This window comes from Peromyscus californicus, unplaced genomic scaffold, assembly GCF_007827085.1.
Source record: "Peromyscus californicus insignis strain IS unplaced genomic scaffold, ASM782708v3 Scaffold_11__1_contigs__length_118956290, whole genome shotgun sequence".
In the NCBI taxonomy this organism is placed as follows: Eukaryota; Metazoa; Chordata; class Mammalia; order Rodentia; family Cricetidae; genus Peromyscus; species Peromyscus californicus.
Genome location: NW_026294402.1, coordinates 49,119,184 through 49,144,241, shown reverse-complemented (window position 1 = coordinate 49,144,241; position 25,058 = coordinate 49,119,184). Strand labels below are relative to the sequence as shown.

General features: G+C 49.8%; 1 protein-coding gene and 1 long non-coding RNA gene across 2 annotated transcripts; one reads left to right on the top strand and one right to left on the bottom strand.

Annotated features, from left to right (window-relative positions):
• Window positions 1–335: 335 nt before the first annotated feature.
• On the bottom strand, window positions 336–19,715 carry Dnaja4 (DnaJ heat shock protein family (Hsp40) member A4). The gene is made up of 8 exons (XM_052760696.1): window positions 19,102–19,715; window positions 18,616–18,754; window positions 10,808–10,988; window positions 8,079–8,183; window positions 7,154–7,381; window positions 5,995–6,225; window positions 2,324–2,424; window positions 336–2,231 (listed from the first exon to the last, which is right to left on the bottom strand). The coding sequence occupies exons 1-8, from the start codon at window positions 19,596–19,598 to the stop codon at window positions 2,016–2,018; spliced, it is 1,698 nt and encodes a 565-aa protein (XP_052616656.1). The 5' UTR covers window positions 19,599–19,715; the 3' UTR covers window positions 336–2,015.
• Window positions 18,749–22,900, top strand: LOC128124448 (uncharacterized). The gene is made up of 2 exons (XR_008222860.1): window positions 18,749–19,182; window positions 19,691–22,900. It is a non-coding gene; the product is annotated as an uncharacterized LOC128124448 (long non-coding RNA).
• The last annotated feature ends 2,158 nt before the right edge of the window (window positions 22,901–25,058 follow it).

Genomic DNA, 25,058 nt, shown 5'->3' with positions numbered 1-25,058 from the left:
CCCAGCTCGGTAGAACAGTCCACGCTGGACTCTTTCCCACCTCCACCTTGCCCACCTTCTTACAGCTACACCGTCCTGTTTCCTCTGCCTCAGTCTCCTCCTCAGACAGGTCTGCACCCTCACAGTTCCGAGGCTCCTCAGATGGCAGCTTCTCGGAGTCCTTGTCCCCGTTCCCTCTGCTCTTCCCCACTGCTCTAGCTGTCCATTGCAGTTCACCCCCTGACCTCTGCACTCATCCCATCCCCCAGGAGAAAGTTCGTTCCTTCTGTCTACCAGTGTGAGAAGGTCTGGCATTTAACACTAGTGCATGCCCAAGAAAAGAAAAAGCAAAGCCATTTGTCTCTCGTACCAGCTCAGTTTTAATTTATAGTGACAAGTGTACAGGTGGGAAGGTTGAGCAATGCCCCCAGATTTGTAACAAGGAAGAGCTGAATATAGTTTTGTCCCATCACAAGCTAAACAGTACTCCCCAGCAGTGATCAGGACGTCAGCACAGAAACAACACCCTGGAGTTGTGGTCCGTTTATAAATCGCGTTAGTTGAGGAATCAGTTTTGAGTCTGTCCTGGCCAGTGGTCAGAACGGGCATAGGTGGACTTGCTGTGCTTTGAGCAAATTATCTTCCACTAGCCAGCAAGTTTTGGGGGTCCCGCTTGCTGGCTTCCCCCACCAGCCATGGGTCTGTTCTGCCCTTTAACCTTCCTAGGGGAAGTTCTTGGTCTGTGTAAACTCTCTGGTACCATAAAAACAACTAAGGGTGGATCTGGCAGGTTAGTTGAGTAGCTTAAGCAGCGGGGGTTTAACTTCCTTTGTAAAAGAGAAAGGAGTAATAATGGCTAGAGGCTGAGGTAGCCTTTATTGAAAGTGCAGTGTACCTGCCAGGATTAAAGTAGTAACTAGTACCCGTCCCAGGCAGCTGTCATTGTCAGTGGTATTCATGGCAGCTAACTAGAAGAACTTGGTTAGTTCAGTTCTCACCAAACCTCACAAGCAGGAAGCCCTGTGTAGTATGGCTGTACAGTGAGTGGAACAGGCCTTTAGGAAGGAGCTGTCTGGAGAACAAGGTGAAAATACTGAGGGGTTCTGTGCCATTGCGTACCCTTAAGTCATCAGGAGACACTAGGCGGCTATGTGGGGGGGGGGGGGGGAGGGCTAAGCCACCAGCATTCTCCCTTGGGTGCTTCTGCAGCTGCACAGAGGCTGCCAGGGACATGGGAGGGTTTAGCCTTCTTTGGGGTAAGCACTTTGGTGGGACAACATTGCAAAGGTTGTCAACAGATAATCATTAAAAAGAACAAGGTTGTGGGTCACAGGCAAATGGCTTTATTGGCTTACTTAAAAAGAGTTTGTCATCACAAGGCCTGGAAAGTTCAGAAAACTTCCAGGACAGACGGTTAGACAAACCCCTCAACCATTCAAGGGACAGAAGAGTAGAGCTAGACTGGCCCTGCAGCTTTTGAGTGGAGCCTCCTCAGTGAACAGGCATGCTGGGCCAAGTGCAAGCCATACATGTGCTTTTACTGTCTGGGAGTTCTAGAGTAGATCCAGACATACTAGCAGACCTGAGCTCATACCCTCGGTGACTGCCAAGGGAGGAAGGGAAGAGAAACCACAGATTAGAGATGGGCCCGACCCCACCTTCGCGGCCTTGGTTAGGGCCAAGCGTGGCCATGGGTGCCTACTGTGGAGCTGAACCATGGCGAAGCCACTAAAAGCACAAAGGGTCAGTGTGGTACTACCATCTCCAGAGTATGTCCTGAAAGTACAAATGAACAGATTCCATATGCAGACTAGACATGATTGAACTTAAAACATTTAAATACAAATCAAGCTATAACTTAAGTTACAACCAGAAGAGAAACAAGCAAACCCAAAAGACAACTCAGCATGGAGACTGCTGAACACATACACAGGACACCCCAAACACGAGGCTATTAAAGCCATGCCATTTTCATTGTGCCAGGTTTACATTCGTCATGTGCTAGTCCGACCAGGCCACGCTACACCGCGCCGCCCTCATGCCGTCTGGCACTGCACACCAGCGCGGGGCCCGTCCTCGTCCTCCTCATAGGCTTCCCTGTGCTGGCGCCAGTTCTGCTCGTTGGGATTGAACTCCTTCAGCTCCACCTGATCCATGTCCTCTGTGATCCTCACCTTCTGCCGAGGGGGGAGCAGGGCCTCCAGCTGAGAGAGCTTCTCCTGAGAAAGCCAGTGTTTTTCAGGGAAGACCACCTGCAGGGGTGAGCACACGGGGACATGGGCTTTCTTGGCTTTCCATCAAGGTGTGACGGTGTGTGTCTCATGGGAGTAAATGCTGCACTTACTAAGAACTGTATGATCAGCATCCCTTTCTCCAGGGGGGCTTTGTAGATGGGCATTCCCTCGTTGCGCACACATTTCAGGTCTCCATGCTTTATCACCTCACCTGTCACAGAGAAGGCTGCGTTATGAAAAAGGAAGACAGGGGGCCTGGAGAGGTGAACCTCCCAAGGAGAGCTAGCGCACAGGAGGGCGGGCTAGCCCCTGTTGGAAGGCAGCAAGCACACTGAAACCTCTACCATAATGCAGAAGGGTTTAAAGTCGGGACCCCTCCCCTGGCCTCCAGTGGGGCCAGTACCTGCCTGCCTGTCTCTTCAAGTGATTATGGATGTTCCTAACAGACATGGTGACTGTGCTGCTCAGAGATTCAGGCGGAGCTCAGAAAGGGATTCACAGGGGTCTCCCAGCTCCCTGCTCAAATAACAGCTCCCCGCTGGAGGTGGGGCCTCCCTGGTGGGTGCCAGGTGGCCCCTTTCCTGCTCCCAAAGCACTTCTCTACTTAAGGCTGGTGAGCTGGGATATTCCCTGCACCACATGCTCTGCCTTGTCCATATTGGCAAGATCTCTAGAGGCATCATGGGAGGTTAGAACCTGGGGCAGTTAAAACTCCCCCTAAGACTGAAAGGATTACTTCCCACGAGGCGTGGGACAACAAGGTGTCTGGAAAATGTGCCCTTCAGTCATGAAAATGGACAATGGCTGGTGCCGCCCCAGTCCAGAGGCTTTCTAGTATGCACAAGGGTCCTGTGTTCAGTCTGCAGTACCACAAAACAGAGATGATGATGGACAAGAAAAGGAATGTTCAGAGAAAGTGGGGAAGGGATAAAGGGAGCTAAGGACTAACTTACTCAGCAGTTCCTTCCCTGTTCCTCCCCAGGGGACAGCACTCTACAGAAAGTGGAATTTCTTTCCCACTTTTCCAGTTCATCAGAGGTTTTGAAACACACACTGTGCCAACGCACTCTATCCTAGGGCTCATCCCTCATCACTGTGGGGCGGTCAGGTGACTGCTTAGCTGAACAGGCATGGTTTGCTGGGCTTCTGTGCTGTTAGTGGGGTGGTCTGGAAACCCCTTTCTGTTCCTGTTTCATCAGGTGCCACTTAGTGCTGTTCCTTCCCCAGCCCGGCCCCCAAAGCTGCCTGGACTTGCTGGGAGATGGGGACCTTGAGGCCAAGAGTGGAAAACCATCCGGGAGAAGAGGGAAAAGCCGCTTCTGCCAGAGGCACCCCTGCTTTAATCACATGAGTCCTCTCAAGTCAACAGTGAAAGGGGGTGGGGGATGAAAGAGAAACCAATAGAAAAGGAGAAAAGGAAAGAGCAGGATGCACACGCCCACACAAAATACCCCAAAGCAACCCCATCAGGTTTTCTAGATGCTCCGCCCTTTCTCTCACCTAGCAAGGAAATGGGTTTCTAATGTTTCCCTCCCTTTGGGGCTCCTTCTCCATAACCCCCACTTCTGTCCTTGACTCCCACGTTCCCCAGGCTGCGGTCAGGAAAGGTAGAGGGAGTGCTCCCCCTAAACAGGGCCCGGCCTCTGGGAGTTATGCCAGGATGACCTGAACTCCTGTTATCCACCCTTGGCCAAGAACGGACTTTTCCAAAGAAGTCACACAAATGCCACCAGCCCTGGCTCTCAGAATGGCTGGAGTCTGGGCTGTGACAACGTTTGGGGTCTGAGATACACCACCAGGCTTGGTTCTGTTAAGTGACCTCAAGGCCTTGTGTGGACCACAGTCCCTCAACGTAATACTTCAAGTGACAGGAAGGACAGGGCACCTGGAGGGCTGTGGTGTGGAGCCCATAAAAAGGCGCCTGACTTTGAAACTTCACAGGGCAGTGCTTCCCACTGATCCTAAGTATATGTCACAGAGGGAAGAGCAAATGGGGTCAAAGGTCAGTGGCAAATTGCTTATTGGTGGACCCTGTGTGTTTTTATCTCTACAACTTTTCGTAAGTTTGAAAAGTGTATTTTTTGAGACAGTCTCATTCTTACAGCTTTTTCTAAGTTTGATCCTCTTGCTCAGGCCCACATGCTGGGCTACAGGCCTGCACCATATAAACACCTGGTTTATATGATACTGGGGATTGAACCTAGAGTTTCGAGAGTGCTAAACTAAGCCAGCACTCTACTAACTGAGCTACATCCCCAGCACACACACACATACACACACACACACACACACACACACACACCCAGGCTCCATTGAAATAGCATCTTGCTATATGGCCCAGGCGGCTGGCTTCAATCTTGCAATCTCTGGCTCCAGCATACTGAGTACTGGGATTATGTGTACACACCATCATGTATAGGTGTAAGTTTGAAACTCAAGTTTTTAAAAATTACCATAAATTGATCAGTTTAGAAATGCAATCTCAATTCCTATCATCTCCAGCAAAGGAGGAATTGGAGGGGGTGGACAGACAAGGCTAGGAAGAGGAGGAGACAGGGAGGGGAAATGGGCAGAGGCAGGAGTGGGCCTGGAGGCTGGCCACAGAGGCAGGTGCTCGCCTGCCCCACAGGACTTCAGTTTTAGCTTGAGCCCCCACCACCTGTGCTACAGGCCCATCAGTCACTTACCCCTCCCAGCACCCCCACACACACTGGTAAACCCTGCCTGTGCTGAGACCCCAGGCACCTCGCTTGCTTAGCTTCTTCCATGCTATGCGGACATCTTGGCTGTGCACAGCTGCCTTTAGCCGAGCCTCAACCCCAGTCCCTTCTCCACAGGTGCTCTAGAGCCTGCAGGGGCCCATAACTTGTGTAAACATCAGCCTTCCTGGATGCTGAGGGCCTGGTCTGTACACAAGCACTGAGAGGCTGAGCTTGGGGTCCTGGGGCTCCTTTTCAGCCCAGAGACAGCTCTCCGGGGTGCTGTGTGCAGTCAGTTCCTGTGGAAGCCTCTGAAGAGACACTCACAGCTAATGTCTTTTTTTTTTTTCTTCAGGAAAATGCTATTTGAAAAAGTCCTCATATGTAACAGCTTAGACACCAGAGGAACATACAAGAATCAGCACAGACCCACTTGATAGAAAAGACCTGCTGTCAGCCATGTTCTGCTACCAGATGTGTCCATTTTAAGCTTAACTGGAAGATTCCAGTAAAATTTCAGACTCAGGAGATTCTTACTTAAGGGTCCTCTTCCTACTTAAGAGTATATTAAAGAAATTCATCATATTTTCCCGTCATGGGTGGGGACTTCATAGCGTGAGGCTCATGCGATGCGCAGCTGGTAAAGGCCCTGACTGCACAACCTGACGACCAGAGTGGGATCCCCAGAACCCATGGCACAGGACAGAACCGACTCCCTAAAGTTACCCTCTGACCTACACACATACATACAATACAGCATACTGTAGGCTGGAAACATGATTGAGCAATTAAGAACAGGTAATGTTCTTATAGTTCAGGACCAGAGTTCAGTTCCCATGTCATGTGACTCACAACTGCCTGTAACTCCAGCTCCAGGAAGCTCCTCTGCTTCCACGGGAACATTTATACAAGTGCACATAACCCATATAAGAACACATACACATATGCATAATTAAAAATAAAATATATCTTTAGAAGAATAAGATGACTTCATTATTTAAAAAGCTTTAGAGTATCGAGCTGTGACTGTGAAGCCAGGCCACTGTGCAGCAAGCGTGCAGAACAGGGAGGGTGGGCCTTACCTGACTTGGATGTAATAAGGAGGACTCGATCATCTAGCGTTTTTATTGTCTTCTTGAAGCCACAAAGAGCTTCAGAAAGCTGAATTTTCATTTTCATGATCAAATCATGGCCTCGTCTCTGAAAGACACTATGATCCTTCTGATCAAGCACAATTATGACATCACCAGGCTCCAGCTCAGGCTCCTGATCTCCTTCTCCATGAAACAGTATCTTTTGCCCATCCTTCATACCTATGGAACATCACCCTTCGGATTAGCCGCTTCTCACAGCTGGAGCTCAGAGCTTCTGAAGGGACAGAGATCTTTGGTGTTCTTAACTCACTAACCCTTCCCCTCCCGTGGGCACAGTGTTGGAGTAGCTGGAATAACTAACTGCCAAGCAAAGGCTTGACTTCCACCACTGGCTGAGTCAAAGGTGAAGCAGGGGGAGGGCAAATAAGATCCCCATCTGACCACATCACACTCCTCAGCCCCAGGTGCTGGGGCGCTACGCTAGGGGCACCCACTGGGAGGCCACCACCCACTTCAGGCTCTGTAGCCTGAGGCCGAGAGAATGTTCACAGACACAAGGTGAAGGCAGGTGAAAGGTCTTTTAGCAGCTGATGGTTTGATTTTTGGTCTCATCCGATATATAACATATTTGTTGGATCAGAAAGTCACAGAATCAGGATTTTTGGAAAAACAGAAGGGACTGAAATGGGCCTAAGATGATGGTACCAGATGAAACAGTAAAGAAAGGCACTGAATTTGGGAGACTCTGGAGCAGCAGAGGGGAAGATTGGGGGTGGGGGAGGCGACGGGGGAAACACACAGGTCCAAAAATCTTTAAAAGCTCTGGCAGCCAACAGCAGTAAAAGCTGTTGAGAAGACTTATATGTCAGAAGATTCTTAAAGGATGTTTTGGGAAGGACAGGTGAGGGCAGTTGACCAGACCTGAAGTCAAGGCTTTCAGAGCTTTGGGAAAACTTTGAAAATTTTTTCTGTGACCTCACTGGTCCTTCCTCAGGCCAGGAAAGGTCATAGGAGGATGACCTGAAAAGGGACTCCTGACAGCCCTTGTCTTGTAAACATGCCGCCACACAGCCGCATCCCTGACACCTACCCAGTGTGCACCATGATTGGTGGAGTGGGCCCTACAGCGCTAACTGCGCAGCCTCACCTTTCTCCACGTGTACCTCGATAATCTTCTTCTCCCGGATAACTTTGGCTCCATTGCAGCTCTCGCAACGGTCCTTGGGGTTGATGCGCTCGCCCTGGCCCTTGCACTCGATGCACACAGTCTGGATCTGCTGCACCATACCCGGCCCGATCTGCTGGATATGGATCTGCATCCCCCGCCCCTTGCACAGAGGGCACTTCTCCACGGATCCCTTCTTCCCACCGATGCCTGTGGAGGTGGGAGACGGCGCAGGAGAGCTGCGTTCCTTTCAGAAGGGGGCTGCCTATCCCACTGGGCACTGTGCTTAGAGTTCTCTAGTTACAGAAACACTGGGGATGTGTGGAAGGGAACAGTCAAGCAGATCCTATCCAGACGTTAACATCTAACCTCCAGGGTACTAACACCCATACCATAGGTGCACAGCACCTGGGGCTGCAGGAACTACGGACACAAGCCTTGTTAGTGCAGGCTGTCACAGCTTGGCTAGCTCTCGTGAGACAACATGGCTCTTAGGGTCACCAGATATGACTTTTCTTGAAAACTAGGAATTTAAACATTTGCGTGAATTATATTAATATGAATAAGGCTTTACTGGGACACAGGCACATTCTGCACTGAAATGGCAGAAGAGAGCCTAAGATGTTTGCTGTCACACCCGTCACAGGAAAACTGTCAACCCCTACATTAGAACTGTCCAGATTTTGAAACTCTTAGAATAAATGCCAACATACTGAATAGATGTTCAACCCAGAAAAATATAAACATTCAAACAGATGTGACTTCAGGGTTCACCGTTTACAAACCCTGCTTGGTCCCCACAAGGGATAAGATCTGCTTTGAAAAGATCAACTATTTTTCTCTGAGCTAGAAACAAGTAGAAACAAGAGACCTGAACTATGAGAGTCACTCCAAAATTAGGTTTTACCTTCACATTTCTCACAAATTATATTCTTCTGGAGGGCCAATTTCTTAGTGATTCCATTATATAAGTCTTCCAGAGTTACTGACAGCTGGTGTACAACATTCTTGCCTGCCGAGGGAGAAAGAGCCATTTACTGGACTAATTGGACCACTGCCTTATACTATACCACATGACCCTCATGGAGTCCCTGTTGTGAATATTAAAGATGTGTTACATTTGTTTATGCTGTGGAATATTTGTTTAATGATGCAAAGATGTGTTGCATTCTTTTATGTTGCATTTGTTTAACTCTGTGAAGCTGTGTTACTGTGCCTGTCTAAAACACCTGATGGTCTAATAAAGAGCTGAACAGCCAATAGCAAGGCAGGAGAGGGACAGGTGAGGCTGGCAGACAGAATAAATAGGAGAAATCTGGGAGGAGGGAGGGAAGCAAGAGAGATCAAGGAGTGAGAAAAGAAGGGGCCAGCCAGACACAAGATAAGGAAAGAAAAGATACAGAAATAGAGAAAGGTAAAAGCTCAGAGGCAAAAGGTAGATGTGATAGCTTAAAGTTAAGAAAAGCTGGCTAGAAACAAGCCAAGCTAAGGCCGGGCATTTATAAATAATAATAAGTCTCCATGTGTATTTATTTGGGAGCTGGGCAGCAGGCCTCCAAAGAGCCAAAAAAGTTAAAAAAAAAAAAAGTTCCCAATATTCAGAGCTGGGGCCAAGGCCCTCCTCCTCCAGAGAAGTAATGCTTCATCAAACCAACCCATCCTACAGATCTACCAAGGTGGAGAACTACCACCTGTCCAGCTATGGGCTGATTATCCAATAATTTAGAGGAAAAAAAAAAAAGACTGTCCATCTTCATTTTCAGAGAGCACATCTGAGGACAGGGAGAGATGAAAGGCAGTTAAACAACAAAACTAAATCCTCCACAGGATGCAAGCCCTTTCCTCAGGGACAATGTGACAGTCTCTAGCCCCATCACTGAAATCTTGCATGGGCACCAGGCCCTTTCCAAGCCCTTCTGTAGTATACAGCCAAGCAGGAGTGCTTTCCCCTGACCTGCATTCAGGATGGGGGTGGGGGGCTAGCCCTCAGGGTGCAGCTTGGCTGCACTGGCCCTATGCCTACTCCTGGGGACCAACACGGCAACACCTTCCCTGATGCCCAGGCGTTCTAGGCGTCACTGGGACAAGGTGTCCCGGTTTATTGGCTGCCAACTTTGAGAGATGACTTAATTAAAGGGCGTGAAGCTTTTTATTTCAGGATGGCTAGAGAGCTGGGCAAGAGAATGCCTGAGGTTTTAATCACATCCACACTGTCAATTACATGAGCAGGCAGTACACCCAGAGGCGGGGAGGGATTTTTTCCTCATAAACCCTGTGATTTTCAGTACACTGTGTGCACAGAATCAACACCCATGCTTTTTAAAGCTCCAGGCCAATTATAATGTGAGAACAAGTACATTTACGCAGGGTTTCTCACCAACCAAAGCCACACTTCTTAACACTAATGAAGAACATATTTCTCCTGACTTTATCTAGCAGTGTAGTCGGCTTGGCTGTCTATATGGTTTTAGGATCCAAATAGGATTATCAGCAGTGAGCTGGAAGGGGCGGGGCTATCAGCCAGAGACAATTCGATAATACAGCAGCCAGCCAGCAACTCTGCCGGCTGGAGGTGAGAAATGAGAAATGAGGCTGAGGATGGAGCTCAGTTGGCAGGGTGCTTTACCTATCATACATGAAGCTCTGGGAGGTAGAAACAGGAGGATCACAAGGTCAAGATCATCCCTCAGCTACAGGGAATTTGAGGGCATCCTAGGACACATGAAACCCTGACTCAAAAACAGAAGGTGGGGTAGGAAGAGGGTAAGGGGAACGTGAACCCCAGGCAGTGGAGGTAGGGGGTGGGGGTGGGGCCTCATTTATCTCCTGGGATTGAAGCTGCTAACCAGAGTGGATTCTGAAAAGGTCATTTATTTTACAAAGATTTTTAAAACAGAAGTCAACTCTGCCTCTCAGAAAATCTGATGTTGGCTGGGGATGAGGCCACCCTGAACAGGGCAGTGTCCCGACAACCACAATAATGAGGGAGCCTACTGCCCTGACCCAGATGGGGCCCAAGAGTCGGTGAGAGGGGAGGGAGAGGGGCACTCTTGTAGAAGATTTGCTAAGCACTGAAGTGTCAATTATGTCCCTTTGGACACTTTTGTGCCTGACCCCACAACAGAGGATGAACTTGACCTTCCACAGGTTATCGCTATGCAGCTCAGGCTGGCTGAGAACTCAGTAATACTCCTACCCTGGCCTTCCAGATGCTAGTATTATGTGTGTTCCTCTATTCTATCTATAATCCCATCCGCTCCTTTTATATGGGGCAATGGAAAGGTGTCAGATAATTAAGTATACAAGAGCTTCCAGCACCCTGCATACTAAAATTCAGAACTATTTAAAGATCCCCAAATACAACCACCACCCCCTTTTAAAGCATGATCCATCTTGATTCCTGCAACATGTACAACATAAAGCTTGCTTACATTTTTTACAAACATTACAGGCTGAGAAGATGGCTCAGAGGGTAAGGGCATTTATTGCCAAGCTTGATGACCTGAGTTCAGAAGGAGAGAACCAACTCTTGCAAGTTATCTTCTGTCCTACACACTGGTGTTACACACACACACACACACACACACACACACACACACACACACACACGGAAAAGATTAATTAAAAACCATTTACCTCTTCTCTCTCTAGCCATCCGTCCTCCACCACCAAAGAACATGTCAAAGATATCCATGGGTGAAGAGAAGCTGGGGCTACCGGAGCCCCCTTCCTTAATCGCCTGCTCTCCACCTTGGTCATAGATGTCTCTTTTCTTTGGATCTGAAAGTACTTCATATGCCTGGGATATAAGTTTAAACTTTGAAAAGAGAGGAGAGAGAGAGAGAGAGATGAGTCCCAGAGAGGATTCATGTTTTCCTATAAGCAAGCCTGCCTCCAAATAGAATCCGAAAAGCCAGTCCCTCCAGCTGTCAGTCACTATATCTGCTGTCTTGCTAAGTGGGACACAAGGGACAAACATCTGAAAGAAATTTGTTCCAAGAACAGGGCTAGAAATCGGGAGGGAGAAAAAGCTTGTCTCCACCCTGGCAACACCAGCCCGAAGACCTGGAGTCCCCCCTGGAGATAGGAGACCCAGCAAGGCTTCATCTATAAACAGCTGCAGCCCAGGGCTCCAGGGTTTTCAACTACAGGAACATTTCACTAGTTTACAAGCGTGAAACTCAACCATAGCCATCTGTGAGCACCTGCTGGCATGCCAGATACTACGTGTAGACCTGTACTCCTTTCACAGCCCTGCCTGCTGATCCTGGCATCTCCCTCATCTCAGGTACGGGGGAGATGCTCATCTGCCTCACCTGTCAACAAGCCCTGGTGGTGCCACTCTCCCACCAGCAACTCTTGAACTTGGTGACAGACACAATACCCCTGTGTGACATGCCTGCCGAAAATTTGTCACCAGAATCCAATCGTAAGGAAAGAACTAGAGATCGGGCAGTGGTGGCACACGTCTTTAATCCCAGCACTCGGGAGGCAGAGGCAGGCAGATCTCTGAGTTTTGAGGCCAGCCTGGACTACAGAGCGAATTCCAGGACAACCAGGGCTACACAGAAAAACCCTGTCTTAAAAACTCAAGAAAAATAGAACTAGAAAACCCAAATTGATGGAGAGGCATCCTGTAATTATGGTCTAAGAAACAGGGAAACTAAACATGGAGGCTGACCCTGGAGTGTTGTATGCACAGGGGAAATGGTTATAAAGATGCTATGGGAACGAATAGGGAAATATTAAATACGTTTCCAATGTGAAAGTCATACATTTGCTAACTACTATGATGTCCTTGCTCCTAGGGAAAGCATGCTACATATAGTATTTAATTGCGTATTACTCACAAAAGCTCTAGCAAATAGGATAACTATGTGACTATTTGTAGTTGTGAAGGATAGGTTTCCTGTCATACTCTTTTTTTTTTTTATTTTTTTTTTTTAGGTTTTTCGAGACAGGGTTTCTCTGTGCAGCTTTGCGCCTTTCCTGGATCTCGCTCTCTAGACCAGGCTGGCCTCGAACTCACAAAGATCCGCCTGCCTCTGCCTCCCAAGTGCTGGGATTAAAGGCATGCGCCACCACCGCCCGGCTCCTGTCATACTCTTAAGAACATGGACCTCTCTAAAATAAAACAGAACACTAAAACATGCAATTCTGTCCTTTGCTGTCTGTGGCCTGATTCACTTCAGTGACCTCCTCACTCCTTTAGTCTGCTCCACACACAAGCCTGTGACCCTCCCAAGCCACCGTCCTTGCTGCCATCTACAACCCAGCTCTGCCCTTCTCTCCTCTCTGGCCTCTGTTATTTTTGTTTTGTTTTTGTATAAGGTCTCACTTTGTAGCACAGGCTGGCCTAGAACTCACTATGTCATCCAGGTTGACTTCAAACTCACAACAATCTTCCTGCCTCCATCTTCCAAGTTCCTGATCCCAATTGTGCTCCAGTCCGCAGCCTCCTTGCTCTTTCTGAACACTGCAACATATGCCCCAGAGGTCCCTATGACAAGCACAGGTCTTCAAGCCTCTGCTTAAAGCCTCCTTTCCCAGGGAGCCTGACCCGACATGTCCCAGAGTTCAAACTGCAAGCCCAAAACCCACCCACAGGTCTCTCAGCCCTTCCAAGGCGTTACTTCCTATCATGCACCATCTATTTTTTGGTTTGGTTTGGTTTTGGGGGGCAGGATTTTCTGTGTAACAGCCCTGCATGTCCTGGAACTCACTTTATAGCCCAGGCTGGCCTCAAACTCGCAAGAGATCCACCTACCTCTTCCTCCCGAGTGCTGGGATTAAAGGCGTGCGCCACCGCCACCACCACACAGCCTTGCTCTACCCTCTATTAATTCATGCTATGGACCACTGCAAGACAAGCCCCATGAAGGCAGGGGTTCTGTCAGCCTGGAGTACCAAGGGCATCCCTGAGCCTACAACCGTGTGTGCCGTGTGGATGACTATTTGGCAAATACTTACTAAATGAATAGTTCAATTCCGGACATTCAGATATAAATAGATGCGGTGGACTCTTGGCCCTCCGGAGGTTGATCTTTACTCTGAGGGACAGAAGTATCTATAACTATCCTACCTGCTCTTGGGAACCTACAGGGAAAGTAAATGCCACAGAGACACAGATACAAAAATTGACAGAGACATTAAGTCACCCCTTGTTCCACAGTTTCCTGACCAAGACCTAATAAGCAATAACAGCTAATAAGCATCAATCCAAAAAATTAAAAAGTTTTAATTAATTTTTTTTATGTTTATGTGCACGTGTGCATGTAGGTACCCATGGAGGCCAGAAGAGGGCGCAAGACCCCCTGGAGCTGGGGTTACAGGGGGTTGTGAGCCACCTGACATGGGTGCCAGGAACTGAACTTGGGTCCTCTGTAAGAGCGGTAAGTGCTCTTAATCTCTGAGCCATTTCTGCAGCCCCCAGGAAGGAGTCTTAAAAAGCCTTCCTGGGGAAGATGACTCTGTGGGCACAAATGCTTACCATGCAGACCTGATGACCTGAGTTCAGATCCCCAGGACACACAAAAGCTGATGTGGTGTGCGCATCTGTAATCCTCCAGTGTGATGGGAGGAGAGACAGAGTGAAAGGACCAAGCAGATGCCGTAACAGGCTGCTCAGTCTTCTCTCAGAGATCAGGCCTCAATTTCAGTTTCCTGAGGCTTGAGCAAGCAGTTTCTGGGAGGGCCATGAACAAAAGACTGCTCAAAGTTTAGCCAGATGTTTACTTTCTGGGGCCCCTCACCAACTTAGAGTTATGTGCAGTACGTGCTTGACCAGCCAGCCCCCATGGTGGCTCAAGGACAAAGCCTGGGACTTGTGCTGGACTGCCCCCAAAGTAATAAATTGTAACCACCAACCAGTAAATTCAAAGGTTACATACCCTCACCCAATTAAAAGAGAACAGAGATAAAAATAAACCAATCCAAGTTGCACCCGTGCAAAATTCCCCCAACCCCCCTGAAAGGCTTGTGGATTTTGCCTTTAAAAAGCTAGCCACACAAAGAAAAAGCAAGTTCCTCCTGGCCTCACGACTACGAGTGAGTGCTTTGGATCGAGCTTCCCTGTCCGCGGCTTGTAAACAAATAGAAATAAACCATGCTAATTGCATTCTGAACCTAAGGTCTGTGGTGGTTTGTCTTTGGGGTCCCAATCTGGGCATAACACAGAGGGCTGCCTCGGAGCTCTAGGCCAGCACCGCACAGCAGCAGAAACAAGGAACACACTGCTTCAAAAACAAGGCACAAGGAAAGCACTGATTCCCAAAGTTGTCTCACCTCCACACAGAGTGGAGGCATGCACACACCCACACTCTACCACACACAAAGCCATCGGTATCCTATACATGGCAGTTAGATCTTTTGACGAATTAATTCCTATAATATTTTTTTCAAGGAAGTGAGTATCATGTACTACCATTGTCTTTTTTTTTTTTTTTGGTTTTTCAAGACAGGGTTTCTCTGTATAGCTTTGCGCCTTTCTTGGAACTCACTTGGTAGCCCAGGCTGGCCTTGAACTCACAGAGATCCGCCTGTCTCTGCCTCCTGAGTGCTGGGATTAAAGGCATGCACCACCACCGATTTGTGGAGCATTCCCTTCTTCAGCAAAACAAAAACATAAAAACACACCAACCTGAGACACAGGGATTAAGGGCACAGTGTGAAAGGTCAGGAAGTAATTAGGCTAGGCTGCCCCCAGGGGCTTCTGGGACTCTTTGAAGGTAAGTATGCTCCAGGAGAGGGAGGGCCCACTCAAACACTCGCCAAATACCCTGGATGCCCCCAAAGAGGCTTGGACCTAACAGATGGACTGAAGAATGGAACAGAACTGCCCTGTCACTTGGGAGGGTACAACTGTAGACCGGACCTGATGGGACAGGTCCTCCAGCCTCTGAGGACCCAGCACTCCAGGGTCTAACTCAGCTGCTGAGACCTCCTTTCTTCCCAGTTGGGATTAGGGTTCTGTGATCTTTCCCACAGACCTTTCATGGAATTCAGCTGAGAAATGGCTCTGAGAGTCACGTAGCTTATGATAAATTATTAAGTGAAGAAAAAAAAAACAGGTATAGTAGCTCACTCCTATAATCCCTGCAGCCCGAGGAGGCTGAGGCAGGAGGGTTGCCATGAAGCTGGCCTGGACTATTGGATGAGAATGTAACTGAAATAAAAACAAACAAAAGGAAGGAAGTGGGGGGTAGGTGTGGGGGTGCCTGGAGACACACCATCGGACCAGGCATGTTCCGGGTGGCTTTTCCTCTATATTCTGGAACTTTCCGGCTTTTCCTTTTTTTTGAGACAGGGTCTAAACAAATCCCAGGTTGCCCACGAACTTACTATGTAGCCAAAAATAGCCTTGAACTTCAGCCCCACTTGCTTTTATCTCCCAGGTGCTAGAATTGCAGGCACGAACCGTTAGACCTGGCTTATGTGGCTCTGCGGACCAAACCCAGGGGGGCACTGTGCATGCTGGGTAAGCGCTGTACCGACCGAGCGACAGCCCCAGCTCAGACTCTGAAACTTTCTGCACTGTTGCTGTGTGCTAAGATTTTATCTTGAAAACCTGTTCAACTAAAATTTACAACGAACCTGGCCAGAGGACCAGCCATCTCAGTACGTGATCTCCTACCATCATCCCCAGCAGGGACTATTTTTGCTGACCTGCCACCCTTGGTGTCTTGCAGAAAACCAAGTTAGGCTCCACGCAGGGCAGAGTGGCTGAGGACACACACAGGCTGCCCACTGCTTAGCAACACAGGACAACAGAGCAGAAAACAAAGACTGCCACCAAACGGCCTCCCAGCTGTCCCAGGACAAGGTGGGAGGGCACAGACTCAGTCTAGCTGTGGAGATGACATTAATAATACAGTGACAAACTTAGGTGACAAAACACGACAAACTCCCACCCATAGCATAAAAAAGTCACGTAGTCCAAAACTACACACAAATCCTCACAAAAACCTGGACAAGCCTGCATGGTGTGCCCAGCACATCACAGGATGAGAGAAGCTATCTGGTGAGTGAATGAATGAATGTGCCTTCGGGGGAGTGGGGGGAGGTGGGGCACGATGACACTCTAGCAATTTGCAACCCGAATTTCCTCCCGGTCCTTCTTCACTGTGGCTCTCCCTCCCGCTTCTGGAAGGTCTCCTGCTTACATGTGGAGTCACAGAATTAAAGTCTTTCTTCTTCTGACCTCATTATTCACTCGGCCCGCCAACAAACACCATGCATACGCACAGCTAGACTCACCCACCCACTGACGTGGGACAGGCATTCAACTAAGAAGGTCCAGCACAGTGGGACAAGGATGAGGGCTGGCCGGCCAGTCTGTGGTCAGGAGTGACCTCTGCCAAGACATCTTAGTGAAGGACTAAAGGAAACGGGTCACCCCTTCATGGAAAGTGGAGAAGGAACCGTACTTCCGACAGTGGGTACACACTGCTCCACTCCCAGAAAAATAAAAGATGGACCCGTCACATCTCACTGTGTAGGAAGAATTACTTATGTAATACTAACTTGGGTACCTGGCTATAAATAAATATTAGTTTAAAACAAAGGGCAAATAACTTGCCCAGGCAGGTGTGTAGGGGGTGAAAGTTACACACTATGTAAAGAAGGCAATTGTAATTTGTTTTTAAGCTTGGCCACACCAAATGCACTCTCATCTCAAATGGTAAGCAAACAGCGGCAACTACCTCTTGGTGACGGTAATGTGACCGGAGACCAGAGTGGAAGGCTTTTCCCCAAGTCGAACATGAAGTCAGAAGCCTAGAAGCTCTCCTTAAAGGAAAATGCCAGAGGGCTGGAGAGATGCTTGGGAGTTAAGAGCACTGGCTGCTCTTGCAGAGGACCAGGGTTCCATTCCCAGCACCAATATTGTGGCTAACAACCATCTGTAACTCCAGTTGCAGAGGACCCAACATCTTCTCGCGTCCAAGGACACCAGGCAGGCATGTGGTGCCCAAATACAAATTCAGGCAAAACACCCATACACACAAAAATATCAACAAAAGAATGTCAGCGACAGACAAGAGGGAACTGAGGGAACACATCTGTGAATCACTGACAGAATGCCGAAAGCCGGTGGGTGACTTTAACAGCTACAGTAAGCCACCTAAATATAGATCAGAAAGAACACAAATGGGTATAATGGTCTTACAGGGATGCATTTTAAACTTGTGACAGCCACATTCGGCACATGTGGCTAAATATAAATATTCTATCATTGCCACCACCAGCCAACCTTCCTAAGTAGCATGGCTGCTCCAGCTTGGAATTACAAACACAGACGGGTGTTTTGATCCCAGTGTCATTTCCACGGGTCTAAATGCTCGATGGGGGTGACAGTGGCTCCAAGAGTGGTCCAGGCACCACTGCTATCGGCTTCTACCACGGCACTGGTTCCCCAAACTCATCTGGGACATCCAAAGTTTTGTTTTGTTTTGTTTGTTTGTTTTTTTTTTTTTTTTTTGGTTTTTTCGAGACAGGGTTTCTCTGTGTAGCTTTGCGCCTTTCCTGGATCTCGCGCTGTAGACCAGGCTGGCCTCGAACTCACAGAGATCCGCCTGGCTCTGCCTCCCGAGTGCTGGGATTAAAGGCGTGCGCCACCACCGCCCGGCATTTGTAAACAGCAAGACGTGAAGGGGGAAACGGGATAGCTAGCCAGCTCTCCTATTCAGGTGGGGCATGTCCTCTTTGGGAACAACATGAAGAATGTTTTATTTCTGTAAACAGGATGAAAAGGTTTAATTTAGGTCACTAATATGCAGCACATTTCAGCCTATTATCTGTCGGTACTTATGGTCAAGTGTGGGTCATTTGTCACAGGAAACCCGGAGTTCTCACTATAAACAGACGTGTCAGGTTACAGACTTCTGCATCCCTGTTTTAACAGCAACAACAAAAAAAGTGACGAAAAACTGTACCAGGCAGGAGGTGGCCTCACAGATCAAATCCACTCAGTCCCTCTCAAAAGGGACACTGGGTTTGTCTAGGGTACAACTGAGATCACAGAAACTCATCCCTAGGGCTTATGCAACAAATGGAATATAAACACAAAAGTAGTTCGCTGCCTGCCGGGGAGCCCACCAAGCACACCCCGGTGCCGGGGGTTCCTGATTTGCTGATGTCCTCTCCCATAGGAACGCCAGCAGTAGCTCTGAGAGCTGCGCTCCCACAGGTCAGTGTTGGAGCCCACCAGGGTCCTCACAGCCGGGAGGCAGGGGCTCCCCAAACACTTGTAGAGTGAATGCAGGCACGGGCGGCTGCTGGGGCTCGCACCCCGCACCAGTCGCACCCGGGCTGCTGTCCCCCACTGACCGCGCCCCGCGGCCTCCCTCCGGCTGGCGCGGCGCCTGGCGACAGCCTCCGCGCCGCCGCCGTCAATAATTCACAGCCCGGGTCCTCCCGTGACCCCGGCGCCCCGCGCATCCCCGCACCTTCTCGCCCTCATCCGGGTTCTTGTCCGGGTGGTACTTGAGCGCCAGCTTCCTATAGGCCTTCTTGATCTCCTCCGGGGACGCGCTGGGCTTCACCCCCAGGATGTCATAGTACTGGGTCTCCTTCACCATCTTGTCTCTGCGGGGTGGGGTGGGGCGGGCGGGCGAGGCGGGTCAGCGCGTCCCCGACGCCCCCCGGGGCTCCCGGCCCGCGCCCCCGCCGCCGCCGCCGGTCTGCGCGTCACCGTCTCTGTCGCGGCCGCTCGCCGGGGCTCCGTCCCGAGCGTGCGCCCGGGACCCACTTGCGCGCCCGGCACAGCCGCACTCGAGCCGCCGGCGCCTCCGCCGCGGGCTTTTATTCGGCGCCGGCGGAAGGTTCCGCTAGGAGGCGTGACGCCACAAAGGCCCAGAACCTTCGCGGAGGTTCCGGCGGCTCCCGGGCTCGGTTCTCCCGGGCCAGCCGGGCGCGCGCGCGCGCTCGCTCACCCGCTCTCCTCGGACGTCTGCTCCTCTGGCTGGCCATCCGACTCCCCGGAGCTCCAGTTCTGACTGCCGCCGCGGGCCATGGTGGGGGGATCAGGGGTGGAGGAGGGTTCGGGCTTCGGGGTGGAGGGTTCGGGCTTCGTGGTGGAGGGCTTCGGTTTCGGGTTGGAGGGCGCCCGCTGCCGATTGTCACGCCGCCCTGAGCCCGGCCCCTTGCCCTTGCTTGGGTCCGCGGCGTTGGTCCGCTCTGGGTTCCGCTGGCCTGCAGGAGGACCTCGTGTTTGCGAACCCTGGCCCGGGAGCTTGGACTGGGAGGACTGCGTGCGTGTCGCCGACCCCACCCGGCCTCTCCCTCGGGGTGTGGTCGCCTTCTGTTCGGTCACTGCAGGGGTGTGCTCTGGGGCCTGCCTCAGATTGTTGCATTTTTGAGCGAGTTGGGGTGGGTGGCTGCCCTGGGTGGTGGTGTCGAGATCTTGAGGTTGCTGGTTCCCCTTGGGCATCTTGAAGGCTGGATGACCCTTAGCCTTTGCAGGTGTGAACAGTGGTGTTCAGGTGGCCTGAGTTTGGACACTGGCCTCTCTACTGTCCACAGCTGGAAACCTCATAAGTGCCCCAAGGGTGAGGAGTGACGTCTCCCAGCTGTGAGCAGTGATGACGTCGGTCACATGTGAGCAGTGACGTCTCCCAAGTCTCTCAAGGATGGATAGTGATCCTTCTTTTCTCAGAAGTGGGTACCCCACCCCCAACATGTCAGTGCACAAAACAGCCGAGGCAGAACCATCCTTAGTGGGTCCAGTATTGCAGATCTCACGGGTGCCGAAGCAGACAAGGCCAGCTGGTCCAATCTTCAACTTCTCTAGGCTGCTCTCAACGGGTGTCATCATGACTGTGGGTGTGGAACGGCCATTGCAGCGCTATCAGAATATTGCAGGCCCCTCTGGCCTAGGCTACCTAGGCTTCTGTTGGTGCAGCCCTTTACCTGGAAGAAGAAGCCGCCCTGCCCAGGTCCGTGGGATCCTCTGACCTGGGTTTTGATCCGGTGGCTGAAGCTCCTCTTTCATGCGTGCCATAGGGATACAAACGACTCAATACCCGTGAGAAATCAAGCCAGGCCTCTAGCGTCTGTTCCCAGGAACATGGATTTTCTCCCTCTGGATCTTACCCCTGTAGAACAATCACCTTTGGGCAGATCCAGAACTGGTCAGGAATTTGGGATCTCATTCCCATATCTCCACCTTCATGAACCTCTGCCTCTGGGCTTATTTCTCCACTACCGGGACAGGTCATTGTCAAGTACCCATATTTCTCACAGGACATCTATAAGGACCAAACAGCATGATGGCTATAGAGCCAGCAAGAACCTGGCTTGCTCAAAGGGATCACTTGGAACTTTTTATTCTTTTCCTGGTTTTGGTATACTGTTGGCTTTTGAGACAAGGTCTTGCAACATAGCCTAGACCACCCTTAAACTCAGGATCCCCCAACCTCAGGCTCCCAAATGCTGGGATTATAGACATGAGGCATTACATTGGCTGATCTGAAAACTTCTAAAACTCCAGCCTGCATCCCAAACATTGCAGAGCTCCCAGGTGGAGGGCAGGTAGCCCTCAGGTGGGCCCAGTGTTGGAGCTAGAGCTGAGAACACAGACAGCCTCACATTCTGGGTGGTGACAACAAGCGGTGACCATGAGAGCTGGGTGTGCCCTCTCATGGAGAGGGCTGAGCTTGACAAACAGGTTTGAGTGGCTGGCCCAGAGAAAGAGTGTGGGGAGGGAGAGAGGGTCAAGGAGAGGCAGTGGGGAGCACTTGCCTGGAGGAGATGGAAAGCAGAACAGCCATTAGTGAGGCAGAGATAATCCCTGACCCCCCACCCCTAAAATGGAAAGGAGCTGAAGCCACAGAGGATCAGAACAGTGAGAAGGGGAGAGAGGACCGCTCGGGACCTCCAGAGCCTAGGATGGCAGGGCTGGTACTTGGCAGGGGAAGAAATGGGGCTTTCCAATGAAGGGATACTTACTGGCCTACAGAACAGTTGCCATCCAAATTCTTGTTTCACTATCACATGGAACTTCTGCTTGGAGAAGCTCGGCCTCTCACTGGCTGTGTGACTCTGGGCAAGTAATTAAATCTCTCTCTGCGCCACTCCATTCTCTACAAAATGAGAGGAGCGCCTAGTCCAGCCAGGCCTGGTGGCAGAATCCCAGCTACTCCGGGGGCTGAGAATCCTGCCTTCTGCTCTACAGAGTATATCCAAGGCCAACCTGGACAACTTAGTCCCTCCATATCTCCAAAAGTAAGAGGAGGGCTTGGGTCGTAGCATCCTTCTGTGCGAGCATGAGGACCCGAGTTTGACCCCCAGCGCTCACATAAAAGCTGGGCATAGCAACAACCCCAGCCAGTAATCCTAGCACTAGGGAGGCAGAGAGAGGAGGATCCCTGGGGCGTGCTGGCCAGACAGTCTAATCAGGGAGCCTCCGGGTTCAAAAGAGACCTTGTCTCAAAAAATCAGATGGAGAGTGATTGAGGAAGACATTTTATGTCAACCTCTGGCACACAAGTGTACCGCCACCACCAAACATAAAAAGAGCCGAAAGGGTGGGGAAGTGTTTGGCTAGCATTCCTGATGCCCTAGGTTAATCCTCAGCATTAACTGTGGGAGGAAGGGAGGGAAGGAATAGAAGAGAGAGGAGGAGGGCAAAGAGAAGGAAGACTGAAGGGTGGAGGGGCGGCCAGCCCAGGAGCAACTGTCTCCATAGCTACTTTAATTGAATGGGGAGTGTGTCAAGGGCTCAGCATACACAGAAAATGGAGCACGTGATCATGCCATGGTTTGTGTGTGCCTGCTCTATGGTGACACCTGGGTCCTTGAGTTGCTCACAGACTAGCTAGCAGTCCCTGAGTATCTGAGTGACCCACACCATGGGAGTTGTAAAGAACTCACTGAAAGAGCTCCTCACCCACTGTCATCTTGCTTGAGTAGGCATAGCCCAAGTGTCCTCTGGTGTTTCTGTGGGTTATGGACTCTGGTCTCTGAGAGGCCACTTCCTTCTGGGAGCTGGCCTTCACCCAGAGTTGATGTCACCTTTATTTGGGGATACAGAGCTATGGGAGTGACGATGTGACATCCAAGTGTTTGTGACACATTTTGTGGCCTAGCTGAAGAAGGTATAGGACACAGAATCGGGCACGATTCTCACCACCGCAGAGGACAATAAGTTGGAGATAAAGCCCCTACTGTGTGCTGTGATAAGGGTAGGGAAGGAAGAGTTTTCTTGGGTGTTCTCTGTGGTCAAGAGGTGTCCTGGCATTGGTGAACCTCATGGTGGATCCTACAGGGCTGAGGAGGAAAGTGCCAGAGAAGAGTGAAGGCCAAGTGGGAAGACCTTGGCTTCGAAGGAATGCAAAGGGACCATTGCCTCTGGAGCAGAGAATGAAATGGAGAGATGGACCTTTGTTGGGGGTCAAACTTTTTGGGGGACTGAGATGCCTCTAGAAGGCTTTAAGGGTGAGATTGTTTCATATTTAGTTCATAAAATTTACTTTTTTGTTTGTTTTTTTAGAGATAGGATCTTACTATGTAGCTCTGGTTGTCCTGGAACTCACTGTGCAGAACCAGGCTGGCCTCAGAGATCTGCCTGCTTCTGTCTCCGTAAGTGCTGAGATTAAAGGTGGGTGCCACTTTTTACTTTTAAGTTAAATTTATTTTTAACTTCAGCAAACTCACCATGTTGTCATAAGCAACATCTTTTCATTCTTTGTTCTAATTTTAGTAATGTGGAATTCTAAAACATTTCTTGAGTCATTGTGTCTTTTAGTTTTAATTTGGAGACAGTTTGTTCTTCTGAAGCATAGCGAGAGTCTCAATTGTCAAAGCAATGTTAGATTCAAAATGACAATGAATTTGATGCATCAGACTTGAACATTGTAATGGAACCACATAGAACCAATGATGGCCACTATAGAAAACTACAAATATTTTTCTTCCGTTATGCACTTGTGATCTGTTTTTTAAAATGCTATTATTGAGGAATAATTGGCACCCAACAAATTGCACATAAAGTGTACCATTTGATACATTTGGCTATCCTTATATACCCCCATTAAGCCATCCCTTTAATTGAGATAGTGAACATAGTCACAGCTTCCAGAATCTCCTCCTGAGTGATTTCAGGATGGCTTGCCCAAGCTTGTAGCAGTCAGCAGCTGAGTTGGAACCACACCCTGGTTTATTCTTTGCAGAATTAACCCATCAGTAGCTGGGGTGTGGGATTGACTCTGCAGGTCCCTAGCTGTGTAACCGAGTTACTTCATTGCTTCACTTGTTTTGTTTTGATCTGTAAAAAAGTATCTGCCTCACAGGCCTGTAAGGAATGTTGATACATAATAAAAATCCCTAGGTAGTGCTTGACAGAGAAAGCAGTCAATGTGGGCCGTTGTTATTGTTATTCGCTACAAAGTACTCTGCCTGGATGTAAAAAAGCTACATGGTGGGTGGGGGTGAGAGGTGGTTCAGTTGGTTAGTGTTTGCTGCACTAGTTAGTGTAAGCCCCCTAGTTCAAATCCCCCAGAATCCTTGTCAAAGCCCGAGATGTGGCGGGAGCATTTGCAATGCCTGCACTCCCACGGGAAGATGAGGGACAAACACCGGAGTCTGGCTGGAAGCTCAAACACTGGCCAGCCTGGAGGAAGAAAGGAAAACAACAAAGAGGTGGAAGGTAAGGCTGGGTATGGTAGCTCATGCCTTGAGTCGCAGCACTAGGCAGAGGCAGGTGGATCTCTGAGTTCGAGGCCAGCCTGGTCTACAGCCAAGGGCTATATAGAGAAACCCTGTCTCGAAACAAACCAAAAAAGTAGAAGTTAAGAACCAAGACACAAGGTTGTCTGCTGACCTCCACACACATGCTGTGACGTGCATACCCACATTTACCCACAGAAATGTGTGTGCACACACATACATGTACACTCACACAAAGCCAAAGAGGACAGTAGTTTGGAAAAATCACTCCCTTCTCCGGGGAATCAGCTGACTCATTCATTCACCTCCATTATACCACTGTTCTGGGATGCTAAATGTGTACGTCCAGATCTTCCCACAGCTTTGGTCAGTCCTGCAATCACTGGTGCTGGTTCATGATTAGCAGAGTGCCAGCAAGCTGCATAGTACTCCAGACCAGAGTGTGGGGTTGACCTCATCCTCCAACACATGGGCTCAGCCCTCACAGCTTCATTTCCCTTCCGCAGTTTTTCCTTTGCCAAAGCCTCCCATCCGTGGTCTCTAAAGCAAGCTCTCTTTAGTCTTGGCCCCTTAGTCCCTCGCACCCTCCACGAATTCTCCTATTGCAGCTGTTAGCCAGATCCAGTAGCAAAATGTGTTCCAAGCATGCAGGTTTCCTGTGCTTTAAACCCCAAGACCCACTCTGAGCAGTCTCAACTGTCAGAACAGTACAGTGCTGTCAGCCCAGGAGGCTGGGAGGAGAGGGCTAGAGTTCACTAAGAAACAGACACATCGCAGTCCCGCTAGCCTGGAGGTGAGGGAACATTTTCAAATGTGGGGCTGGCAAGATGGCTCAGTCCGCAAAGGAGGCCTGCTGTCAAGCTGAATGGCCTGAGTTCGAGCCCCAGGACAAACGTGCAGAAAACTGACATCTGCAAAGTTGTCCTCTGCCTCTACGTTTACACTGTGGCATGTGCCCCTCCTACACATACAAGCACATGCACACAAATAAAAATGTAATGAAAAAAAATGTGAGTCCAAATAACTGGCTTTGAATTCTTTAGAAACTCTAACTGGAAAAACAAACAGATAAGCAATTTAGAGAGAAATTTGAGATCCTAAAGGCCAGGCCTGAAGAAACAGAGCTGAGTGTGATGGCATACTCCTATAATCCCGGCACTCAGGAGGCTGAGGCAGGAGGATGGCCAAAAGTGTGAGGCCATCCTGTGCTATATAAAAATAAGCC

What these genes read in the sequence shown, in the direction of transcription:
- Dnaja4 (XM_052760696.1), bottom strand. Translation starts at nt 19,598, where the DNA reads ATGCCCAAGGGGAACCAGCAACCTCAAGATCTCGACACCACCACCCAG. An exon ending in ACCCGGATGAGGGCGAGAAG is followed by an intron (nt 10,989 to 18,615) that starts GTGCGGGGATGC and finishes CTCTTTTCAAAG; the next exon opens with TTTAAACTTATATCCCAGGC. An exon ending in GATGGCTAGAGAGAGAAGAG is followed by an intron (nt 8,184 to 10,807) that starts GTAAATGGTTTT and finishes CTCCCTCGGCAG; the next exon opens with GCAAGAATGTTGTACACCAG.